Source organism: Melozone crissalis, unplaced genomic scaffold, assembly GCF_028551555.1.
Source record: "Melozone crissalis strain CALT ecotype California unplaced genomic scaffold, PUWL_Pcris_2 ptg000017l_1, whole genome shotgun sequence".
Classification (NCBI taxonomy): Eukaryota; Metazoa; Chordata; class Aves; order Passeriformes; family Passerellidae; genus Melozone; species Melozone crissalis.
In genome coordinates, this window is record NW_026535795.1 from 3,814,828 (window position 1) to 3,836,223 (window position 21,396).

The 21,396-nt window shown below is 45.0% G+C and overlaps 2 protein-coding genes across 5 annotated transcripts; one reads left to right on the plus strand and one right to left on the minus strand.

The window, feature by feature from the left end:
* Nucleotides 1–3,599: 3,599 nt before the first annotated feature.
* On the minus strand, nucleotides 3,600–6,353 carry PPP1R3D (protein phosphatase 1 regulatory subunit 3D). The gene has a single exon (XM_054274602.1). The coding sequence runs from the start codon at nucleotides 5,690–5,692 to the stop codon at nucleotides 4,775–4,777; it is 918 nt and encodes a 305-aa protein (XP_054130577.1). The 5' UTR covers nucleotides 5,693–6,353; the 3' UTR covers nucleotides 3,600–4,774.
* A 202-nt stretch (nucleotides 6,354–6,555) lies between these two features.
* On the plus strand, nucleotides 6,556–11,185 carry FAM217B (family with sequence similarity 217 member B). Of its 4 annotated transcripts, none has more exons than XM_054274657.1 (5): nucleotides 6,556–6,620; nucleotides 7,625–7,877; nucleotides 9,028–9,133; nucleotides 9,220–9,305; nucleotides 9,687–11,185. In XM_054274657.1, the coding sequence occupies exons 2-5, from the start codon at nucleotides 7,777–7,779 to the stop codon at nucleotides 11,113–11,115; spliced, it is 1,722 nt and encodes a 573-aa protein (XP_054130632.1). In that variant the 5' UTR covers nucleotides 6,556–6,620; nucleotides 7,625–7,776; the 3' UTR covers nucleotides 11,116–11,185. The 4 variants fall into 4 exon arrangements, with proteins under 4 accessions (XP_054130632.1, XP_054130630.1, XP_054130633.1 ...); XM_054274655.1 differs by having other exon boundaries at nucleotides 6,580–6,630; XM_054274658.1 differs by having other exon boundaries at nucleotides 6,580–6,630; nucleotides 7,625–7,872.
* Nucleotides 11,186–21,396: the final 10,211 nt, after the last annotated feature.

Consider the following 21,396-nt stretch of genomic DNA (forward strand, 5'->3'; position numbering starts at 1 on the left):
AAACAGTAATGCTGATTCCCTGAAATGAGAAAGATAAAAACTCAATACTATAAAAGGGAAAAAAAAATCCACAGAAAGTATTTAAAATACCACGAGATGTCACTGTAATGCAAGAAAATGACAAGTGGTGTGAGAAGTGGAGTATCTGCGCTGAGGAGCTGGGAGTGGGCAGTGCTGAAGCAGATTTGTAAAAAAGCTTTACTGAGAAACCTCGCAAGGACAAAACTTTGCATGAGGAACTTGGAGCGTCAGAAGTTTTCTATGAAAACTGAATCCTGCATTGTGATTTCACCATATGAAGCAGAATAATCAAAGCCAGTTTGAAGTCAGTTTCCCTTACCATGAGCAAACACAGAGGCTGAGCCTGTCCAGCCTCACTCATTCTATAGCAAAGAGAAGTGAGACAGTCCAGAAGTGGATCACACACTTTCCTTCCTGCAATCCACACCGAGATTACTTCAGCTCATTTCTCATTTTGTAACATTAGTCTGTTTTGTTTGGTTTAGCAGAAGGGAAGTCAGAGAGAAGTTTCATTGATTTATGCATTAAACGGACCAGAACCAACAGGGAAATTACTTGGCCACAGTCATTTCAGACACATGTGAAAACACCAGAGAAAATGGAAAAACTCCTTAGGGTAGGGTAGCACTATTTACAAGGACTCATTCACTACAGTAGCAGAAATATTTATCCTTATTACAGTTAAAGGAAGGCATTGTGCTGGCCAAGGTGTTTTCAATCTTTGGCACAGCTGCTGTTGTGTGTGAAGGGTCAGAAGTGTTGATACCAACAGTTTGAATATCAAGTGTCAAATGAAATACTTGCAGATCTGAGATCACAGGGAGAGAGAAGTTGGGAAAGAAGTCATTACTTATGTTACACTGCTGTTGCCAAGTGAATAATCATTCACTGCAGTTCTAAGTCTTTACCAGCTGTAAAGTACAACTGAGCACTGATGATACACCACATTAAGGGCTGTAGTTACTGACTATACATGCATATTAGTGTGATTACAAATTGCAATTTAATTTACAAATAAACTATGAATTTGAAACTAAATGTAAAAATATCACCTCTATTAAAAGTAGCACCAGCAACCTATAAGACAAATTTGATAGTTGGATGTTTGCAGAAAAAAACTACCATTTTCTTAAATAATCTTAATTTTTTAACAACTTAATACAGACATGCCCATGTATTTAAACTGATTTGCAATAATTAGCACTGATTAAAAAGTACCTGGTAATGTATATTTTTATTAATTATGTCTGCTAGTTAAATGTCTTCATTTTGCCTTAGGAGAAACCTGGCAACAGATAATTCCAATCCTCAGCCCTATCAAGACTGACCCCAGTGGAGCTGCATTTCACATGTAGGATAAATGAGGCCCTGCATAGGGACACTCCTAACCATGGCACGGGTAGATTTTCATGAAACCTCTCAGGGGAAGGGACCTGGTGTGGGAGGAAAGGCTGCAACAAGGAGAACTGAAAGAAAATAAATAGAACAAATAACAATACAATTGTGAGGCCCAGAAATGAATGTGTTAAGTAAAGTCTAGCATGGATTTATGCAGTTTGAGGAAACCCCCCTTCTTTTCTTGCATGAAGCTGTATTAGAATTAAGTAGCAGCAAGCCTTTTTCCAAAACTGGATCTCAATCCTGCAGGTGCTGCAGGCACAGAATTCTGAGGTGAAAGGACAACAGGTTCCATGGAGGAAGTGGCAGCCCAATCATCTTTGAGATACATACAATGATCACTGTATCTTTATCAGGTGCTATTAATTGTTTAGCAACTCAAACCCACCTTATTTTCCAGAGTATGTTACTAAGTGGGAACTCAATTTTGAGTTTCTTCATGAGCTTTCTTGACAGGACTACCATTGACAGAAACAACAGAAAATTGTGAAAAGCTTTTATTTCAATCTTTTGTATTACAATAGGCATAGTTTTATTATTGCTTTTTGAAATTAATTAAGCACTTTGCAATTTTACAACAGCTGGCCCTTTTGTCCAGCATATGTGCTTCATTGATATACTGTGTAATGTACAACCCCTTTTTATTTACATGGATTTCATGTTTCTTTAAAAAACATGCTTGGAAGAACCTTGAAACTGTGGACTACAAGACATTCATTTACTGTATGACAATAATAAATACATGTTTTTAAAAGTGCATTATATGGTGACAACCCTTGTGAAGAATTCACTGTTACAAAATCCTCATTATAAGGGAAGTTCTCAATTTGAACACAGTGCAAGCAGTCAGGTTGTCCTGAGAAGATACAAATGTGCTGTAAGTTTACCTTCACAACAGGTGCATATGAGCACTAAATGGCTTAATCCCATTTTTGTCAACCAGAAGCCATTTGATGTTCATTACTGAGTGTGGCAATAAAACCTAAGTGCAAATATCAGCTCTGCTGTGACAGGTGTCAGTACTGGTGTGAAGCTTTAGCAGCTTAACCCGGAGATGGCTCTCAGCTCCACTGAGCCAGCAGTGCCAGAACTGCACTGTCAGCCCTTCCCCAGCAGTGCAGACAGCACAGAGCCAAAGGAAACCTGGAGTAATGCTTCAGTATTTAGTATTCTAGACCTTGCACATGCCAAAACCCTGAGAGGTTGTGGCAGGAAGACAATAGAAGCCCAGTTGAGACTGCTGAGACATTCATTTCTCCACCCCTCTCACACTGTGCTACATCTGGCATGAACCCTTCTTGTGACAGCCTCAGCTTTACAAAATCTGCCCTGGCCAAGGGAACACTCAGCTCTGACATTTGCTAGCACATGACAGTCTGTCCCAGAAGACAGCAACATCCTTCTGGCACGAAAGCAAGTATTGCTCTGAGCTCCAGCAGCACCCTCTGTGAACTGGGGGCTGGAAAGAGAGGGGTTGTTATGGTGTGCTGTGTTTGCTGGTGGAAGAACACTTCTTCTCAGTAATGTGAGAAGGAAAAAGAGGGGGGAACAATACTTGAAAATTTCTGTGCATGTGTTTTCATGTTCAGATAGGACTGAGCTTTCTGAGCACCCTGGAAAAGGTGCTCAGCAGCTCACAGAATCCTCATTCCTGACTCTGGCTCCTCTGAAAGTCAAACACCAAAGGAATGAGGCAACTTCCTAACTTGAAAACCCAGCTTTGCTAAATGGGTATCACAACAAAGAAGCAGCATTAAGTTGCCAGACAAATTCATTTTCTTGGGGTTTCTGCCCTTCCAGAATTACTCAACAGACTTTTCAGACTAATATATAACTGGCCATGGGTTGCTCACAACTGTGATTTTACAAACAACTTGTGATTTTGATAAATAAGCACCAGTCCAAAATAAGATGCCCAAGTAAATGGCCTGATTTTCACAGCATAGTCCTAAACCACAGCTCTTCTAATACCTCCAGCCAGCCAGCTCTGAAGGTCTGTGTTACACAAATAAAGCTAAACTTTCCATGCAGTAATGATTATGTATGGGAACAATTATGGACAAACTTTTACTTCATAAATTTAAGCCTGTTGCAAAACTTAAACCACAGAATGCAAATAATAAAACAAGAAGCACAGGAAGGTGGTCTAACAGTGTTCCTGTGCTGTCCCTGCAGCAGAAGGGATTCTGTTTATGGGTCTGTGTAATTAAGTGCTTTCAAGTTCCTGCTTGTGTTGCAAGGCTACAGTCTTGGGAGTTCAACTGTTTTACAATGGCAGCAGTTAAATAAAGAAGTCAAAGCTACTTCTGCAGTAGTTCTGGAACACTGGGGAACAACTGTGATTCAGGGTTCTGGAATTCTATTCCAGGCCTCTGTACCCTGCTCCCTGTACTATTTATTTTCCTTATATATTTATTTATATCATATCCATTTCCTGATCTATAACTTTACCAGGAACAGTGATAAAATAATGAGCATTCATACAGTGCTTTGAGACCTTCAAACTGCATTTGCAACACAAGTCCAATATTGGTCTTGTTCACCTCAGTAAAAGCAGGTGCACCAGAAAAAGACAATTCCTGAACCACCACCTTGAGAAAAACCTACTTGGGCATCACTTGACAAAGATGAGAATTTCCCCATGTAGATGTGCATTACACACACTTTGGTAACAATCACTCCTGCTGCAAGGAGGAGATAGGAAAAGGCACCTTTAGTTTTTTTCCCAAGGGAAACAGAGGGGCTGATACATTTTCATGTATGTTTTGCTCATAATAGCACTGAATTTCCAATTCAGATACTAATGGAAATATTTAACATGACTACAGCCTTAATAACATAGTTATATAAATACAAGTACTCCCTACAGTGTCTGTCATCCAAATTATGCATAAATGGAATAGTGCCCTGACTTGATGAAGTAATATAAACAAAATTAGAAACAAAACCAGTTAAGTCACACTGTCCACTTAGAAAACAAACAGTAGAAAACGGTAAGAGAGATCAGTTAGAAACATTCTATGCAACCAAGAGTATCACTAGCAACAAGAAATGTGTTGTTTTGCTCTCTGGTAGCCTCACAGCATTCCTGGAAACCATTCTGCAATGACTCATGCACCCAAAAAACCCACATGGCTTTTCTATGATGGTATCTCGCTACAGATTCTGGCCCTTTTAACTTTCCCAGAGGTTCAGGGCAGCTTGTGCAGGCCACTGGCTGCCTCCCAGTGCTGGGACACTCGGCCAGGTTTGGCAGGTTTCAAAAAGAAGGCTGTTGCCATAGGAGCAGAGCGCCATGCCAAGGCACAGAGTGCCATCAGAGCACTGACACGCTGCTCAGCACCACTCCCTGTGCTCAGATGAAGTGGATCCAGCTCTCCTCACACTCCCTGGGCAGCTTCAGGGGGTGAGTCCGGCACGTCAGGGTGTAATTCTTGCCTCTGTTGTTATCCCAGTACTCCTGGCCATTGACTTGGTACCTTAATGCAAACTGGACGAGAGTGCTGAGCTGAAGGAGGAAAGGAGGCACGGGAAGGAAGAAAGTGAACACATCGACCTGATCCTGCCCGTTTTCCTCTGGGATGCTGTAGTTCCAACGAGCACACACCTCATGGATGCTTTCCCACTGGTTGAAGGTGTAGCGCACGGACACCCGCTTCTCAAAAGCGACATTCCGAACCTGGATGGTGCCACTGAGCCCCAGATCCGAGCTGCTCACCCGTTCCAGACACACCTGCTGCTCCTGCACTCGGGATGAGAAATCCAGACAGTCTGCAGGCTGCTCGAAGTCAGGGACCAAGCATTGCATAGTAAACTCCAAGTTCAAGCTGCTGTACCAGAGGTCTGAGTTTATGGAGAGCCTGGAAAGGACGTGCAAAGGGATGGATGGATCCTCCCCACTCTGGAAGACTTTCACTTCAGTGAGCTCCAAGCCTAAAGCATCAGCAAACCTGACCCTGTTCATGCGGCAGCCGGGCTCCTGACACTGCACTGCTGCTCTCTTCCTCCTCTCGGGTGAGGTCGGCAGGGACCTGGCCCGGCGACGCATGATGGGCCGCAGGGCTGGGTCACAGCTGGAGGAGGTGCGGCCCGCATGATTGTTTGCCTGGGGGCTTTCCTTGGCTGGGGCACTGCTCCGAAAAGTCTTGCTGCTACTTGTATGGACTGCTGGGGGCTGCTGCTGCCTCTGTGCCCCTGCTCCTTCAGCCCTTAACATGTTCTCATAGAGATCTGAGAGGTAGCTGGGATTCCTTCGAGGACCACGCACTTCCATTCTTAAGTGGCGCCAAAAACCCAGCGTTAACACTGCAGGTAATAATGAGCACTACCCCTCTGAAGCACTTAATTTGGGAATGGCATCCACAGTAAGGTCTGAGGTTATTGCACTGGATACAGCGAGGATCACCTGGAACAATGTCACCTTCGAACGAAGCGTGGCAGGTCTCAGGGCAGCTGGCGGAGAGCCAGCCAGCAGTAAGGCGCTGTGCGGGAAGCTGGAGGCAGACTCACTCACTGCCCGATGAACTCCAGATCGCTGTGCTGGCTTGTGGCCCCCAGGCTCAGGCTGGAAAGGGATTCAAGGCTATCACCGCTGATACTGGAGGAGCTCACAGCCAGGCTGGAGAGCGACTGGAGGCTGTCGTGCTGCATGAAGGACTCCAGGCTGTCGGAGAGGTCGCTGGAGGCGCGGTGCGCCCCGAAGCACCGTATGCCGGAGCAGCGGGCGAGAGGGGCCTGCAGGCTGTCCTGGCTGGCCGCGGCCGAGCCCGCGCTCCGGCGGCAGCAGCAGCACAAGCAGGGGGGACACTCCAGGCTGTCACACTGGATGCTGGGCGAGTCGAGGCCGGGGAAGGCTTGGAGGCTGTCGGGCGGGAGGGAGCCGGGGCTGCTGCAGAGGCTGGAAGGCGGGCGAGAGCTGTCGGGCGCGGCCGCGGCGCCAGGCTCGGTGTCGCGGCTGCCGGGGGACGGATCCGCGTTCGGGGCCGCCACAGCGCCCATGGGCGGCGCGGCCCCCGCTGCAGCCCGAACGCGGGAGCAGCTCCGGGCCCCCGCCGGACACCGCTGCCGCTCCGCTCCGCACCCGCAGCGCAGGCGCCGCTTCCCCGGCTCCGCCCGGCCCCGCCCGGCCCGGCCCGGCCCGGCCCGGCCCCCGCGCTCTGCGCTCGGGCGGCGCTGCCGCTACCGCTGGCGACGGACGCGCAGTAAGGGCAGGTACCGGGCCGGGGCAGGGAGCGCCGGGGAATGCGGGGCGGCCCCTCAGTGAAGGAGCGGCCCTTGCGGAGCGCGGTGACAGCGGCGGCGGGAGGGAGCGGAGCGGGCCCGGCTCGGCGGGCGCTGCGGGCACAGTCTGCGCCTGCTGGCACTGCTGCCATCCACCGCGGGCACTGCCTGCCATAGCCGGGAACACAGCCTGCCGCCATCCCGGGCCCTGCCACCATCCCGGCACTGCCCGGCCGGTGCTGGCCCCTGCGGCCGCTCCTCTGCCCCGTCCGGTGCGGGACTGCGGCGCTCCGGGGCTCGGCTCCGCTGAGCGCGGCTGGGACAGGATGCGGGCAGGCGTTTGAGGGATAGGACGCGATCAAGTGTCAGTAGATACGGACATTAATATGACTGTAAATACATAAACAGCACTGCAATAGAAGTAAAGGTGCGCCAGGAGAGCTGCTTGTCACCTGTCACATTTGCAGACCATTGTGAACCCCTGGAACTGTGCAGCTCCGTGGTGCGGGAATGCAGTTCCTCTGAAGTAAAAAAACCCAATGGATGCTCCTGCTAAATATACTAAAAATACTCCTGCTCTGAGTATTTTTAGTAGGAGCTGATGAGACATTTGTTTTGGAAAAAGAAAACGATGAAGTATTGGTTACAAAATTTGCATATATGCATATCGGAAGAGCGCATGCTGTGACACGGAAAGGCCGCGCAGCTCGCACGGCAGCAGGGTCGGGATCTGCTCCCCATCCCCTGGAGCAGGAACTCCCACCCCCAGCGCTGTGCCCGGAGCTGCGCAGGCTGAGCGGGGATGGGGATGAGCACATGACAGTGCCCGGCACCTCTGGGAGCACGGCCGTACCCCAGGTATTCCTTATTCTGGGAACAATAAATTGAACGACGCTGCTTCCCGCTGAGCGAGTGCTGGGGGAGGGGACTGTTTTCCTGTCCAGTTTGGTAGCTGATTATGTTTATCTTCCTGCTTTAAAAATAGAATCACATCGGGAGGATTTTGTTTGTCGCCAGCATCTCCGGGACGTGGGGATGTCTGCATTGGATAGATTGTGTCTTGCAAAGCCAAAACACTGGAGCCGTTTGAAGATTATGTAACAGTAAAGGTGCAGATTCCCTTCGGAAAGAGGAATAATGGGACCAGGCATTCAGGAATATCCCTTATTACTGCACAGAGAGACACAGCAGAGGGAAAACCACAGCCACACCAATGAAAACCACAAAGGAATGGTAAAGTAAGGAAATTAATTTCGCTTTTTATAGTTACTGGAATGTCAACATGCTGGGTTTAGTTAATAAGTGCCTGGCTGTCCTGTTCCCACTGCCTCCATCTCCCCTGGTCCCAGGGACAGAAATGATTGTGCAGGATGATTGTGCAGGTCACAAGGTCACAGAGGTGACTGCAGCAATGCTGAGGCACAGGACCTAGTTTCATACTTTAATAAACTCTTGAATTTGTGAAATCATGTGTTTTAAAAACAAAATCTGACTATACTGACATAAATCTGAGAGCAAGATATACAGCCTGGCAAATTAACTGAACTGCAGTGGTGCTAGATTAGATAGAAGGGCACAGTGTGATTATTCCTGCTCTGAAATAATATTTTGGAAATCAGTAATGCTTCTTGTTTCTAGAGCAAACACTGTTCTTATTCGTACAGAATATGCTGATTTATTTATTCTGTTTTTACCCAGAAATTTATCTGGTTTAATTAAGGAACAATGTTTTAGTTCTAAGCTGCCCAGATCAGTAATGCCATTCCTTTTGCTTTCATATGAGCTTTTTCGCTTAATAATATTTTCACAAGCATATTATAATATGAAATAAGGAATTTTCCTATGCCTTCATTGTGAAATACTTTGTATTAATACCAGAAGAGACCTTATGCTCCCTGTTCACTTCCACTCCTTATCTTCAAAGGAATAATCCTTTAAATTTTGTTGAGAATATGCAAATGGGAAAGACAAGATTTGGCTTCATATGTGACCTTCATATTGCACTTTATAATTAATTTTACTAAATTGCAATTGGAGCACCCACCAGGTGCTATAAAATCAGTAGTTAAATATCTGTAATATTTATTATATCCAAAGAAGCTTGGGATCCTCTGACAGAAGATTCTATATAAGGGCTACATTCTATTATTATATCATCTGATAGAATGATTCACTTTTGTATTAATAGTACTAAAAATACAGCAGTACATTTGTAGTACAAAAAGTAAAAAGTTGCCATAGTGGCATAGTCCTGATGAATTTTAAGAATGACAATCAGCCCTTGTTTAAACTCAGTTATACTCTCAAGTTTTTATTGTACTTCCATTCTGACACTCATATATGCTGCTATTTATATCTGGTATTCTGTTTTATCCTTTGTGGTTACAGTAATGGAAAAAGCCATCCAAGCACCAAAGGACTAAATAAACCAATTTCTTATGCGAAATCTCCTCCTGGAAGATTAGGCAAAAATGTATCAAGTGCCATTGAAAAGGTAAATAATCCCCTTTTCTAACATGAAAATGATACCTACTCTAAGTCAGCTTCTTAATAACATCACAAATTTTTATATCCCTTCAGATTTCCCATGACACTCAAGATGGTCACCAAGCAAATGTTTATAAGAAGGGAAGGAACCAGCTGGATGGCAATAACCAGTCAAAAAGGTAAATTTTATGTTAAGATTATCTGTTTAATTTGTAGTCATTTCAAACTGGTTGACAAAATGCTTGTGATGAAATTGGAGCTGCATTTGGCTTAGAGTTCATCATTTATGAGAACAACAAATTTAAGTTATCAAAATGGAAACTTGCTATCCTGCTTAGTGAGTTCTAAGGCAAAACCATAAAAAAACCCAACAACAAATCATTAGTAGGCAGTGTTATCTCTAGCAGCAATTATTGATTTTGCCTCATTACCAAGTTTCTGTGCCAGTTTTAGCTTCAGTCATGGAGATCCCCATCCTTGAAGGGGTGGCAAGACCTTTGTAAGCTGCTGTTTAAAGGCAATGACCATTCTAACAGGACATGAACTTCCTTTTCCTTTAGGATCCTCAGTGTTTGCAGCTCAATACACAGTGCACAAGGACCAAAGAGGAGTCCACCAGAAAGGAGGCAAAATGAATATTTCCTGCACAGGAGTCCTCCAGAAAGAATGAAAAATGAATCCTTCCTGCACAGGAGTCCTCCAGAAAGAATGAAAAATGAGTTCTTCCTGCACAGGAGTCCTCCAGAAAGGAGGCAAAATGAATCCTTCCTGCACAGGAGTCCCCCAGAAAGAATGAAAAATGAGTCCTTCCTGCACAGGAGTCCCCCAGAAAGGAGGCAAAATGAATATTTCCTGCACAGGAGTCCCCCAGAAAGAAATCAAAGCGAATCCTTCCTGCACAGGTTCCCCCCTGGCACAAAGGGCAGCACGCAAGAAAACTTCTGTAGGGCTAAGGATGTCCCAGTTCAGCATTTTTATTGCAGTAGAAAAGAACAGTTGGGGAGGAATCACGAAGAATACATTGCTGGAGCCAGCCCAGGCTCTTCGAAATGGCAAGAAGCATCTGTTGGTGAAATGTTTCTCGATTTTGAATCAGTGCAAATTATTAAAGAAGATGCTGAAGATGATAGTGCCAGTGACCTCTCTGACTCAGAAAGGATTCCCATTCCCCCCTCTCCCTGCACACCACCAGAGCTCATCCTCAGAGCTGAAGAAATCGACCCGCTTTGTTTGGAGCACATCCCTGAAATGGGATTTAAAGAATCCGAGTATTACTACCCCGACTTCCTGCCCCCTCCTTTCAACTCGTGGGACCTGAAGCAGCTGGCCACCTTTGCCCACGTGGAAGGGAAAGCCGAATTCCGGCCCAAGCCCTCGGGGGCCCTGGAGAAGTACCTGGAGCGGCTGCTGCAGCTGGAGTGGCTGCAGATGCAGACGGTGCAGGGCGAGAGGGGCAGGGCCACCAAAGGGCGGCCCCAGACCGCCCCCGGCGCCAGCCGTGCCCTCAGGAGCCCCGGGAAAGGCAAAGCCTTGCTCAGCCCTGTGCCCCCCAGGCAGGCAGTGCCCCTGGAAGGGGGTGCCAGGCTGCCCAGGAGCTGTGTGGGTCACAGGGCAGAGCCCTGCTCTGACACTCGCCCGGCGCGGTCCCTGAGGGCTCCTGAGAGAACTGGGGGTGCAGCAGCTCCTCAGAGGCAAACTGGTGATGGAAGGAGTGACCTGAGGAAGAAACCAGCTCCAAAGCAGCAGCTTCTCAGTCTGCAGCCCCCCGAGAGCAGCTCTAAAATCCAAAGTGTTGGGAACATCAGACCCCCTAAGCAAACCCCAGCATTCCACGGTGCAGCTGCTCCCATCAAAGGCTTAAAAACACACGTGTGCACAAATCCAAAGAAAAATGGCAATGCCAGCAATTATGTTCCTCCTAAAAAACCAACAGTGGACAGGACAATAAAAACAAATGGCACAAAGCAAACACCACGCAAATTTCAGTGAATGTTGATGCTTCTTGACTGCTAGAAAGCATCTGGCCAGTGCAGAAGAATTTTTTTTCCTTTGTAGGAAGATCCTGAGAATGTTCCTAGCACATGGTTCTGAGTCAGCACTGTTCATTTCTATAGATTTGATCTTAAGCCAGCAGGAAATGTTTTCTCTGAAGGCAAATGTCTTCCATTGGTCTTTCCTCAAAAATATTGATAATTGCTCATTGAGGATAACAATAGCACAGTGTGAAGTTTAGAGAAGTGTAGAACGTTCTATCTGCACCACTGAGTGTTCCTTGTATTTACCCTGCTGGGTGTGAGGGAATAGGGTCCCATGCTCTTTCTCCCTGCCCAGATGTGCTTTTTGTAAGACAGGTTTGATTTTGGTGTTTTTATAAAATAATGGAGCCTGTTATCTATGCAAAGTCAACTCTAATTCTTCACAGAAGATGATGAATTGGATTTTTTGGATGAAATAGGTTTTATTTTTTTGAGAAGAAGAACGGAGATAATGTTTTGAAATATTTTAATGCAGAAAGAATTCTTTTTAAGACAAAGTATTAGGGACCAGACAGCATCAATAATGACAGATTAAGAAAATGGAATGTGTATTTTTATACCCTGGGATCTTCACTGTGTTTACAGACAGCTTTCCTGGAAGTTCATTTTGTAGGCCTTGATGCTTTTTGTCATTTAGGGGAAATGACCAGATATCAAATTGCACATGGATATATTTGAGTCATGCAAATTGAGGTTTTAGCAGAGACTGTGGCCTGGTTTTCAGACCTGGTGGCCCCTCAAAACATAAGAAACAGACTCTTAAGGGAAGAATTTAAAGGGTGTTGTAAGTTCAAGTAAAGATATATTTTGATACAGAAGAGACCTATTTTTAGTCATCTGAGATGACTCTTATTTATCCTGTGGTCCAGTCTAGCTTGGCTTCTTAAGGCTGAGGGAGGTGAGATGGGGAAATGTCCTGCAGAAGGAAATTGTACAACCAGGATTGGATCCTGTGCTTGGGCCTTCTGTCTTCTCCTGTGTCTGTGAGACACAGGAGAATACAAAGGACAGTTCTGAGAATATTCAAGTGTCACTTGATCTATTAGAATTTCAAATCAATCACGGGAGATGGGGACAGGATCTTGTTAAGATGAAATTCTAAAGAATGTTTTTTACTTTCACTTTCAAATCCTGGTGAGGTATTTTCCTCCTCAGCCACCAGTCCCAATCTTCATGAGAAGTGAGCTGAGCTCTGATGGACCAGATTCTGCAAGAGGATCCTTCACATTGTCACAGAAAATGAAAAAGTAGCAAATACTAAAGAGTACATTATGTATATAGCTAAATTGCACTTCTCTTGGTGAGCTCATCTTGGTTTTAAGATGCTTAGCTGTTTCTATCTTTCATTGTGCCTACCAGATCTTCAGCTTTGTAAAATTTCAAAGCATGAATTTATATGTAGTTTGAAAAGTGAGAATATTAAGAAATGTAGTAATAAAGTACAGTATTTTACAGTACATAAAAACATTGCTCAGGAATAGCCTAAGAAATATTTTTAGTGGTTTTTTTTCCTAGTCTACTGGAGACCAAATGTGAAATTTTGAATTGGTAAAGGAAATGAATGTAATAGACAGTATTACATGTCCAGAATCAGTATTTGTAAAGTTACACTTAATATGAGCTGTAGTTGCATGTACATTGAGCTCTATGCAATTCAAGTGGAACTGACTCTGAGATGCTCCAGGAGCAGGAGGTGGCTGTGTCAGAGGTGGTGGCACTCAGGATGGGATGAACACCAGCAGCTGCAGAGGACCAGCACATCCCAGGGTTGCTGTTTCACCCTTTTGTTTTGGTCCAGCCTCCTGTATTTCAGCTTTTTTAGATGGAAGGTTCCTGCACCCAGTGTAATATTTCAAGCTCTGGCCAAATTCTGCAAGCCTGCCTTAGCCAAGTGTTCCTGATTCACGTGAGCAGTAGTGAAAAACAGGAGAGCTGCTTTGCCAATAATCAGGATTTTAATGCACTGTTCTACTTCACTGTTACAAGCTCCAAGCCTGAGGTGAGCGGAATCCAGGCAATAATCAGAATAACAATTTTTTTTTTTAAATCTGTTAGATGCAGTAAATAATTTAGCATGTTGTTATAGCATTGAATATTGCTGGATGCTAAAATTTCTAAATTGAAGCTTTCCTGGGTTGTAAGGAGGGCATGTAAATACTGGCACATTTTGCATGATCCCTTCTCTAAGAATAAATAAACCCCATTTCAACCAGCTGTGACCAGAGCAAAGGTGATTGGCACTGGGAAAAGTCTTTTGTCACAGAGGTAGGAAAGTTAGAGTGTAATATTTGTCATCTTATGGACACCAGTCTGTTGTTGGAGACTGAAAAGGGAAGCAGGTGGAGGTGGTGATGGCACTTTAAAGGAGTCTGAAAACTTGTTCAGCGCTGGGCTCCACCTGGGATCTGGCCAAGTAGGTTTGTCTCCTGTGATAATCACACCAGCCTAATTTCTGTCATTGATTTGGTATTTCTGACATGCTTGTCTTTGTTCATACACAGAAATTCTCTGTTTGCCTCAACAAACAGCTCTTGGCTGAGCACACCTCCAAGGGCTGGGTTTATCCTGTCTCTCTTTTAACTTCACTGTGTTCTGGGCCTACAGGTGAAAAGAGCTCCTTGTATGAAGAGGACTGTGGTTTATATTTATTTCATTTTTTATTGCTGGATATTGTCTTTAGAAGCACTTCTGAACAGAGCAGAAAAATGTATTCCATCAAACACATTCAGTTTAAAATTAATTACTTAAGATACTTCCCCAGCACCGTGTTTGTGTGGCTATCTGCCTTTTTAATACAAAATTTAGCAATATGATCATGTGGATCTAAGCCTAGCACTGGTGATGCTTCTTGAAGAAGATAACTGTGATGTGAGATATTTAAACAGAATGATTTATTTTTTTGCTAGAGAATGTAAAGGTTTATTGTTCTGCAGTATTACCTACAGAACAAATATGCTCAGGTTGGACTTCAGATAAACAGCCAGACTGTGCTTCAAGTTGCATGAGTATAAACTCTGAACAACTCAGTTATTTTCAGTGAAATGACCCTGTTAGAAGATGTGAAGAAACAGAATTTCACTCTAATATGTATAAACTGTTTTCCTTTAAAATTGAAATATTTAATATTTAAAGCAATATTGTTTTTCTCTTGTCATGTTCCTTTTTTCTCCATTGCTTGCATCTCATGTTGAGGGCAGTAATTTTCCCACGTGGTTTTCAGTGGGATACAGCAGGATAATGCTGCAGGGAGGGAGGGAGGTGCTGATTCCATTGGGCTGAGCTGTCCTGTTTGACTCCAGACTCTGAGATCTGCCCTCATCCTGTCACTGTTCGTGTCCTTTCTCTTTTTCATTCATTGTTTCAGGTAACCTGGAATTTGCTATTTAAAGGATCTTGTTAGAATTCTGAGAGAATTTTGACAGTTTTTTTCAGCCAGTATGTGCTTTTTTGGAGCTGATACATAAAATTTCTACAGTATGAAATTGCCTAGAATGCACTATTTTTTGCCTTATTTTAAAGGTATTGAGCCTTTGTTGCTCCCATTGCATTGGTGGGTTTTCATCTGAAAAATAAGCAGACCATGCTGGAAGGACTGACCTTGATTAACTGAGGATTTGCAGACCAGCTTTTGATGTTGATATTCATGTATTCTTATTTATTTGAACTTTTTGTGGATATTTTTGCTAGTAATTCCTTGGGAAAGTGATCTTGTCATTCAAAGGTCCCGTATATTTGCTACAATAAAAGTGAGACACTGCCCTGTTTGTTGCTGCGTTGTATTTCTTTCTCAAGATGGCACCACTGAATTTTCTTGGAGAGAATTTCAATGCTGCCGGGTGGAGGGGGTGGCTCAGCACATCCCGGGCCCTGCTGGCCAAGGGAAGCCAGAAAAATACGGAATTTTCCTTCATCTTTGGGCAACTCCATCCGGGATCCAGGGTGTGGGAAATCCCGGGCTGGATTCTGGCCAGAGTCTGGAATGGAGTTAGCAAAAGGGAAAACCCGGACCGGATTCGGCAGAAGGGAAAACTCGGGCTGGATTCTGGCCAAAGTACGGAATGGAGCCGGCAAAATGAAAAACCCGGACCAGCTTACAGCCATAGTCCGGAATGGAGCCGGCAAAAAGGGAAAACCCGGACCGGATTCCAGGCGGAGTCTGGAATGGAGTTGGCAAAAGTGAAAACCTGGACCGGATTTCCCCTGGAGTCCGGAATGGAGTCAGCAAAAGGAAAACCTGGACCGCATTTCCAGCCGGGATCTGGAGTGCAGTTGGCAAAAAGGAAAACCGGACCGGATTTTGGCCAGAGTCTGGAATGGAGTTGGCAAAAAGGAAGACCCGGGCCGGATTCTGGCCAGAGCTCTGGAATGGAGTTGGCAAAATAAAAACCAACCAAACAAATCTGGATAGGATTTCCGGCCAGAGTCCGGAATGGAGTCAGCAATCTGGGCTGGATTCTGGGTAAGAGAAGCTGAGCGTGCAGAGTGTCCCATGCCTGTCAGATTGTGAGATTCAGCATCAGCTCAGCTGGGTGAGCTCAACTCACTTGTGTTCCAGGTAACAAGGCATGACTGCCAAAACAAAGGTCATAATTGCTAATTAACACCTAATAGGGCATATCTGCTAATTAAACTGCTTTTGTCTGGGGTTTTCAGCCAAAGGGCAGTAGGAGCTTTTGTGTACACTTGCACTGTTTCTTCCCTTCTTTAGAAAGTGCATTACCAAAGCACCCTGGAAGATTATGGGGACACCTGTGAGGAAGGAGAGTTAGAGCCCAGAAACTCCCCCTGCTCCATCTCTATTTGCAGTGAGGATTGCCTGATGATTGTTTGAACCCTCTGGGCCCAGTATTTTCTGCTCAGGCAGAGGTCTGTCAGAAGTGATCTCCATCACTCAGTTAATGTCAGAATTGACTGTGGTGCTGCAAAGGCTTTTGGCAGGAGCAGTGACAATTTCAGCAAAAAGGACCATCTGTGCTTGAAGGGATTGCAGTGTTTGCAGCATGAGCACCTGGCCTTTCACTCTTCTGTCTGCACTGTTTCAGGTGGGCAGCCAAAAACCTGGCACGTCTCAAAGTTCCTCTGGGCAGAGGTGATGGGGGGGATTTTGGCACTGACACAAATGGAAGATCTGATATTAAGGATCCTCAATTCAGTATGCAAAGGGAAAAACCCTAGATCAAACTAGGCCTGAAATTCCAGGCAGAGTTCTGTATGGAAATAAGTCAGTTTTGAAGAGAGAAGGCAGTTACCTGCTAGACCACTGTATAGTCCTTTCTCTAGTAAGTGGCCTCTTTAAATCCAAGACTAAGTTTAGTACAGTGCCACATTTTATATTCTTTATATATGACAATGAAACATTGAAGAGAAAGTTCACTTCTTCTCTGCGTTCACACATGGGACAGCTCTTCACTCTTACAATCTGCTATTGAACAGTTGGCTTTCACTATTATAAATTTGCTTTTGCAAATTATTATAACTAAAAATGTTTTTAAAAAGTAACTGCTTTTGTAGCTACAGTGCAAATTGTAATTGCTTTTGTGAACAGTATAACTGAAATTGTGCATGAAGCAAGGCCATCACAGGATGTAAGCAGGCTTGCAAAGGATGGATCACAAGACATGACTGCTCTTGCAAAATGTATTGATACCTCAGGTTTTAGCTTTTATATTTTTCAGATTCTGTGCTGCTTAAGTCCAAAACAGCCCAGGCAGAGAACAAAATGCCATAAAAGCAGAAAACCAAGTCTGAAGTGGCATCAGAAAGATGCCTAAGACTGTAGCTGTGGACTTACACAGTGCTGGGGCAGCCAGAGGCAGAGCTGTGGTAAACAGGCTCTGAAAAAGTGCAGTCATTTGGGGAAGTAATGCAATGCAATAGTACCAAGGACTGCTTGCCAAAGAAATGGGGGTGCCTCTGGCTGCTGCCACACACCCAGAACTGTTACTTTTGCATTATTGATGTGTCCTTTTTTATCCCATAATAAACTCTTAAAGTTTTGAGGACTGGGCTTTGTTTCTCCCATGCACCCTCCCTCCTTCAGCATGAAAGAGGCACTTTTGGTGCTCGTGTGTGTGCTGGCATCTGCTGGCTGTTGGTATCATGGCACTGCTGTAAATAATACCTTAAAAGCTAAGGAATTGTTGTCAGAAGAGGTTATTCCCATCAATGAAAGAACTTTCTGCTCTAAATTAGCTACAAGTGCCTCTGAGGGGGAAACTCGTGGGTTTCATCAAGCCCTCATGATAAAACAGATGAAATTATAAAAAAGGGATGGTATCAAATTTCTCTATCAGGAAACCACAGATGTGTTCCTTTTAAATTTTGAGGTTTGGACATGTCTGACAGTGTGTGATTGACCTCTGCTCACGAAGGCTGTTGGTCTTACAATACAGAAATGAGGGAAGAACAGCTCAGGAGATTGTGTTCTGCCATTAGGTAAATGATACATGCAGGAAGTGTTGGAATTAGTTACAAGTCTTACTCCTGTTCTATTACAATTTTGTACTGAAAGAAAAATGCTTTGCCTAAGGCAAACACTAAGTCTGGGAGCTAAGACAGTGTTTTTATGTTTCAAAGTTTACTCAAACAATAAATTATGCTTTCGCTCGGATATTATTAACTAATAATTCAAGGCTGGGAACTTCAGTCAAGTGTGATAAAAGAATTTGGCTGAGTGGCAGCCACGTTCTCCTAAATGCCAGCAGCAAGATCTGTTTACACAATAAATCACTCCTGTGATAAACTGTCCTTAACTTACAACTCCAGATGGAAGACTTCAAGTCAGGCCAGTGATTTAGCAGCGCTGCTAATACCTGAGGTGACATTTTTATTGCAGATGATAATAACCATATTGGTAAGATTAGAGTTATGCTGTGCTTTGCTGTTTCTTCTGAAAGTTAGGGAAGGCTGAAAATAATAATGGAGGTGTTCTGTGTGCTCATTGCTTGTGTAAACTCCTGTTAGGTTTTGGGTTTGGAGCACACCCAAACCTGGGATGTGATCAGACCCATGGTTGCTAATGTTGGTAGAGTGCTCTCTGCATGGGACAAAAACCTGTTGTAATGAAACCCTGTTTCTTGTGAAATGGAATGTTCCCTGGAGGTTCTCACACTTGCACAGCCTGTGCCCACACGGGTGGTAACATTCAGTGCTTCAGCTTCTTCAGGGATTTTGAGACTTGCACACACTAAGCTGACACAGTTTCCCAGCACCATTGTGAGTTAAAGATGCAATGTTTACACTTTAAAGACCAGAAATTTAGGCTGAAGGCACTGCTCAGTTGAGCCAGTCACACAGAGAGCTGTGGCAAACTAAGGATGGCACTTCTCAATGGTGCTGCACAAGATCTTGCCTTTCACCAACAATGCTGACCTTTGCAGCAGCTTTTAGCCCATTCCTTTTGGGCAGACCTGAGGGAAATGTGCTCTGCTGTGGTCACATCAAACCAGTACAAAATCTCTGGGAAAAAACAGTGATGGAAGCAGCAAATAATGAAAACCTTCATTTTACAGCTAAGGGGCAGATGCACAGCAATTCTAAGTCAGCTCCTGTAATTAAAAAGAGACCTCTAGAATGGATCTAGATGTTCAAAATCCTCTTTTGTCACTGTAATAACTGAAGTATCATTATATTCATAATTCCCACCAAGCTCTGTCATTTATGCAGCTATCTGGCCAAAAATATTCCTCTTTTTTCTCCCTCAGCATTTGCAGTCAGCAATTTGGTGATGTGACACTTGAACTCCTGTTAATGATCACTGAATACTTTTATGTAGGAATGACAAAACTTGGTACAAACACCCAAATAACCACTCAAACTGCTGAAAGCTGCTATGAATCCTGTTGTCAACACAGGGACAGGAAATCTGTCACACATCAGCTGGGGGGATCTGGAGCACAGCACAACTCCAGCACCGAGTCTGTGTAGCAGCTCCATGTGACAATTACTTCTTTCTCCATCTGTGCATTAGGTTTGAGTTGACGTCTTTCCTCAAAGGGGAGTGAAGAAAACCTAAGTTAGATTATTAATCTCCTATTGTTTTAAAAACTAGAAACTTCTGCTTGAGACACCAGTGAGATTTTAGAGGAGTTTGGCAGAAGGGAGGCCTAGGCTGATGAGGAACAGCTTCACCAACAAACTACTACAACCAAAAAGGTTTATTTAGAGGCTCTCATGAGGAGCAATGATTACTAAGAAGTGAAAATGAAGCATAAACAGCACTTTTCTCCCCTACATCACACATTTGCAGCAATCACACTTTCAAGGCACTATTGCAGGCAGCTGCTCAGCGAGTGGCTCTCAGCCATGGGAGGCAATCCAGGAGACAAACCAAGAGGGAAGAGCTGCAGGCAGCAGCTTCACCTGTGCCACACCTCACAGTGAAGGTTGCCATGGCACCCCAGCTGCCCCAGTTTGGCTCTCACAGCTGCTGCTGCCCTGTCTCCATGGCTGAGGGAGATCCATCTGAGTCCCATCACCCAGGGAGCTTTCAGACGTTCCCTGGGGGATGCTCTGTCCCTGCAGTGCCCCACAGCAGTTGATTTCACCCACACCATCCCTGCAGTGCCCCACAGCAGTTGATTTCACCCACACCATCCCTGCAGTGCCCCACAGCAGTGGATTTCAGCCACACCATCCCTGCAGTGCCCCAGAGCAATGCATTTCACCCACACCATCCCTGCAGTGCCCCACAGCAGTGGATTTCAGCCACACCATCCCTGCAGTGCCCCAGAGCAATGCATTTCACCCACACCATCCCTGCAGTGCCCCACAGCAGTGGATTTCAGCCACACCATCCCTGCAGTGCCCCAGAGCAATGCATTTCACCCACACCATCCCTGCAGGGCCCCACAGCAAACCTGGGCTGTGGATTTCACCTTTAGCACAGGCAGGTGCCATGTTTCCTCCCAAGGTCCCTCTGCTGGTGCTTTCTATCCCCAGGCCAGGCAGAAAACTCGAGCAGAGCCCCCAGGACCAGCCAGGAACAGCCCTGAGTGCTCTCTGTGTGTTATCCATGGCCCCAGCCCAGGCTTGGCTCATTCCCACTGGCACAGGGACTGTGTGAAGCCTCTGGTTCATTCAGGGCCTGCTTTAAGCCAAGTACCTCCATGGCTTGCTGTTTTCCCACTGCTGGAGTGTTTCAATTACCTGCTCACAGTGAGAGGCCTAATCAGGACTCCTGTGAACCCCCATTACTTCTGGCCCCTGCTGTGCCCAAGCCAGTGGGAGTCCCAGCAGCACAAATGTTTATCTCTGCACAATCTTCATCTCTGTCTTTGTTTTGCCTCGTTTATAAAGATCTTACTTAAAAGCAAATGACACACAATCAGTAAAGGGGAAATTAATCAGGCTGGAACCAAAGTTCTGACACTGAGTTTTAAAGGAAACAAGAGACACTGATCACAGGCTGCTCCTACAGAAAGGGGATGTCAGCACGTCAGTGATAAAGTCTTTTTGTCTCAGGCAGAAAGCTCTTCCCTGTCTGTTGTTTCCTCCACTCTGCTGAGCAATGGGATCCCCTGGGATCTTTGGGCTGCCACAGAAGGACTATGAGTTTTAATCAAATCTTCCTGTGCCAGTTTGGGGTCATTTTCTTCCCTCTGAAAGATCCATTTGTCCTGATTAAGGTTTTACAAGAAGTCACTTAAAGGACAGATAAATGACAAGAGATTTTATAAGTGAAGGGGAAACCACATGCGGAGGGGGTTATAATTAATTCCTTCTATTAATGCCTTAGGTGTTGTTGTATTTCACAATCCTAATAATTAAACACTTAGTAGCAGAGTGTTGGATTAGTGTTTAAAAAACCCCACAGACCAAGGTGGAGGCTTCTCTCAAGGTTTTCTGAGAGGGAACAGGGAACAGGCATTGCAGCACCTGTGGTAGGGAAAAATTTCCTAACTGAGTCCAAAGGCCATGATCACCTTCAAAGAAACTGAAAATAGGCTTTTCCTTTTTTAACATGAGCTGGTGCTGAGACAACTGAGAACAATGAGAGATTTATGCCATTCCAATGGCTTTCCTTTTCAGCCTGTAATTGCACTTGGACAGAAAACTGGTGCTTGGGGAGAACTGAGGGAAGGCACATGCAAAGCTCAGTGGAGCAGGTGCTGAACGTCCCTTCCTCTGCTGCTTCTGCTCTTTGCACTCCCATTATTCCACACTTTCCACAAGTGGTGAGGAGTCTTCACAATGGAAACATCTGCTCCTGTTAGAGAAACTGGGCCATTGACCT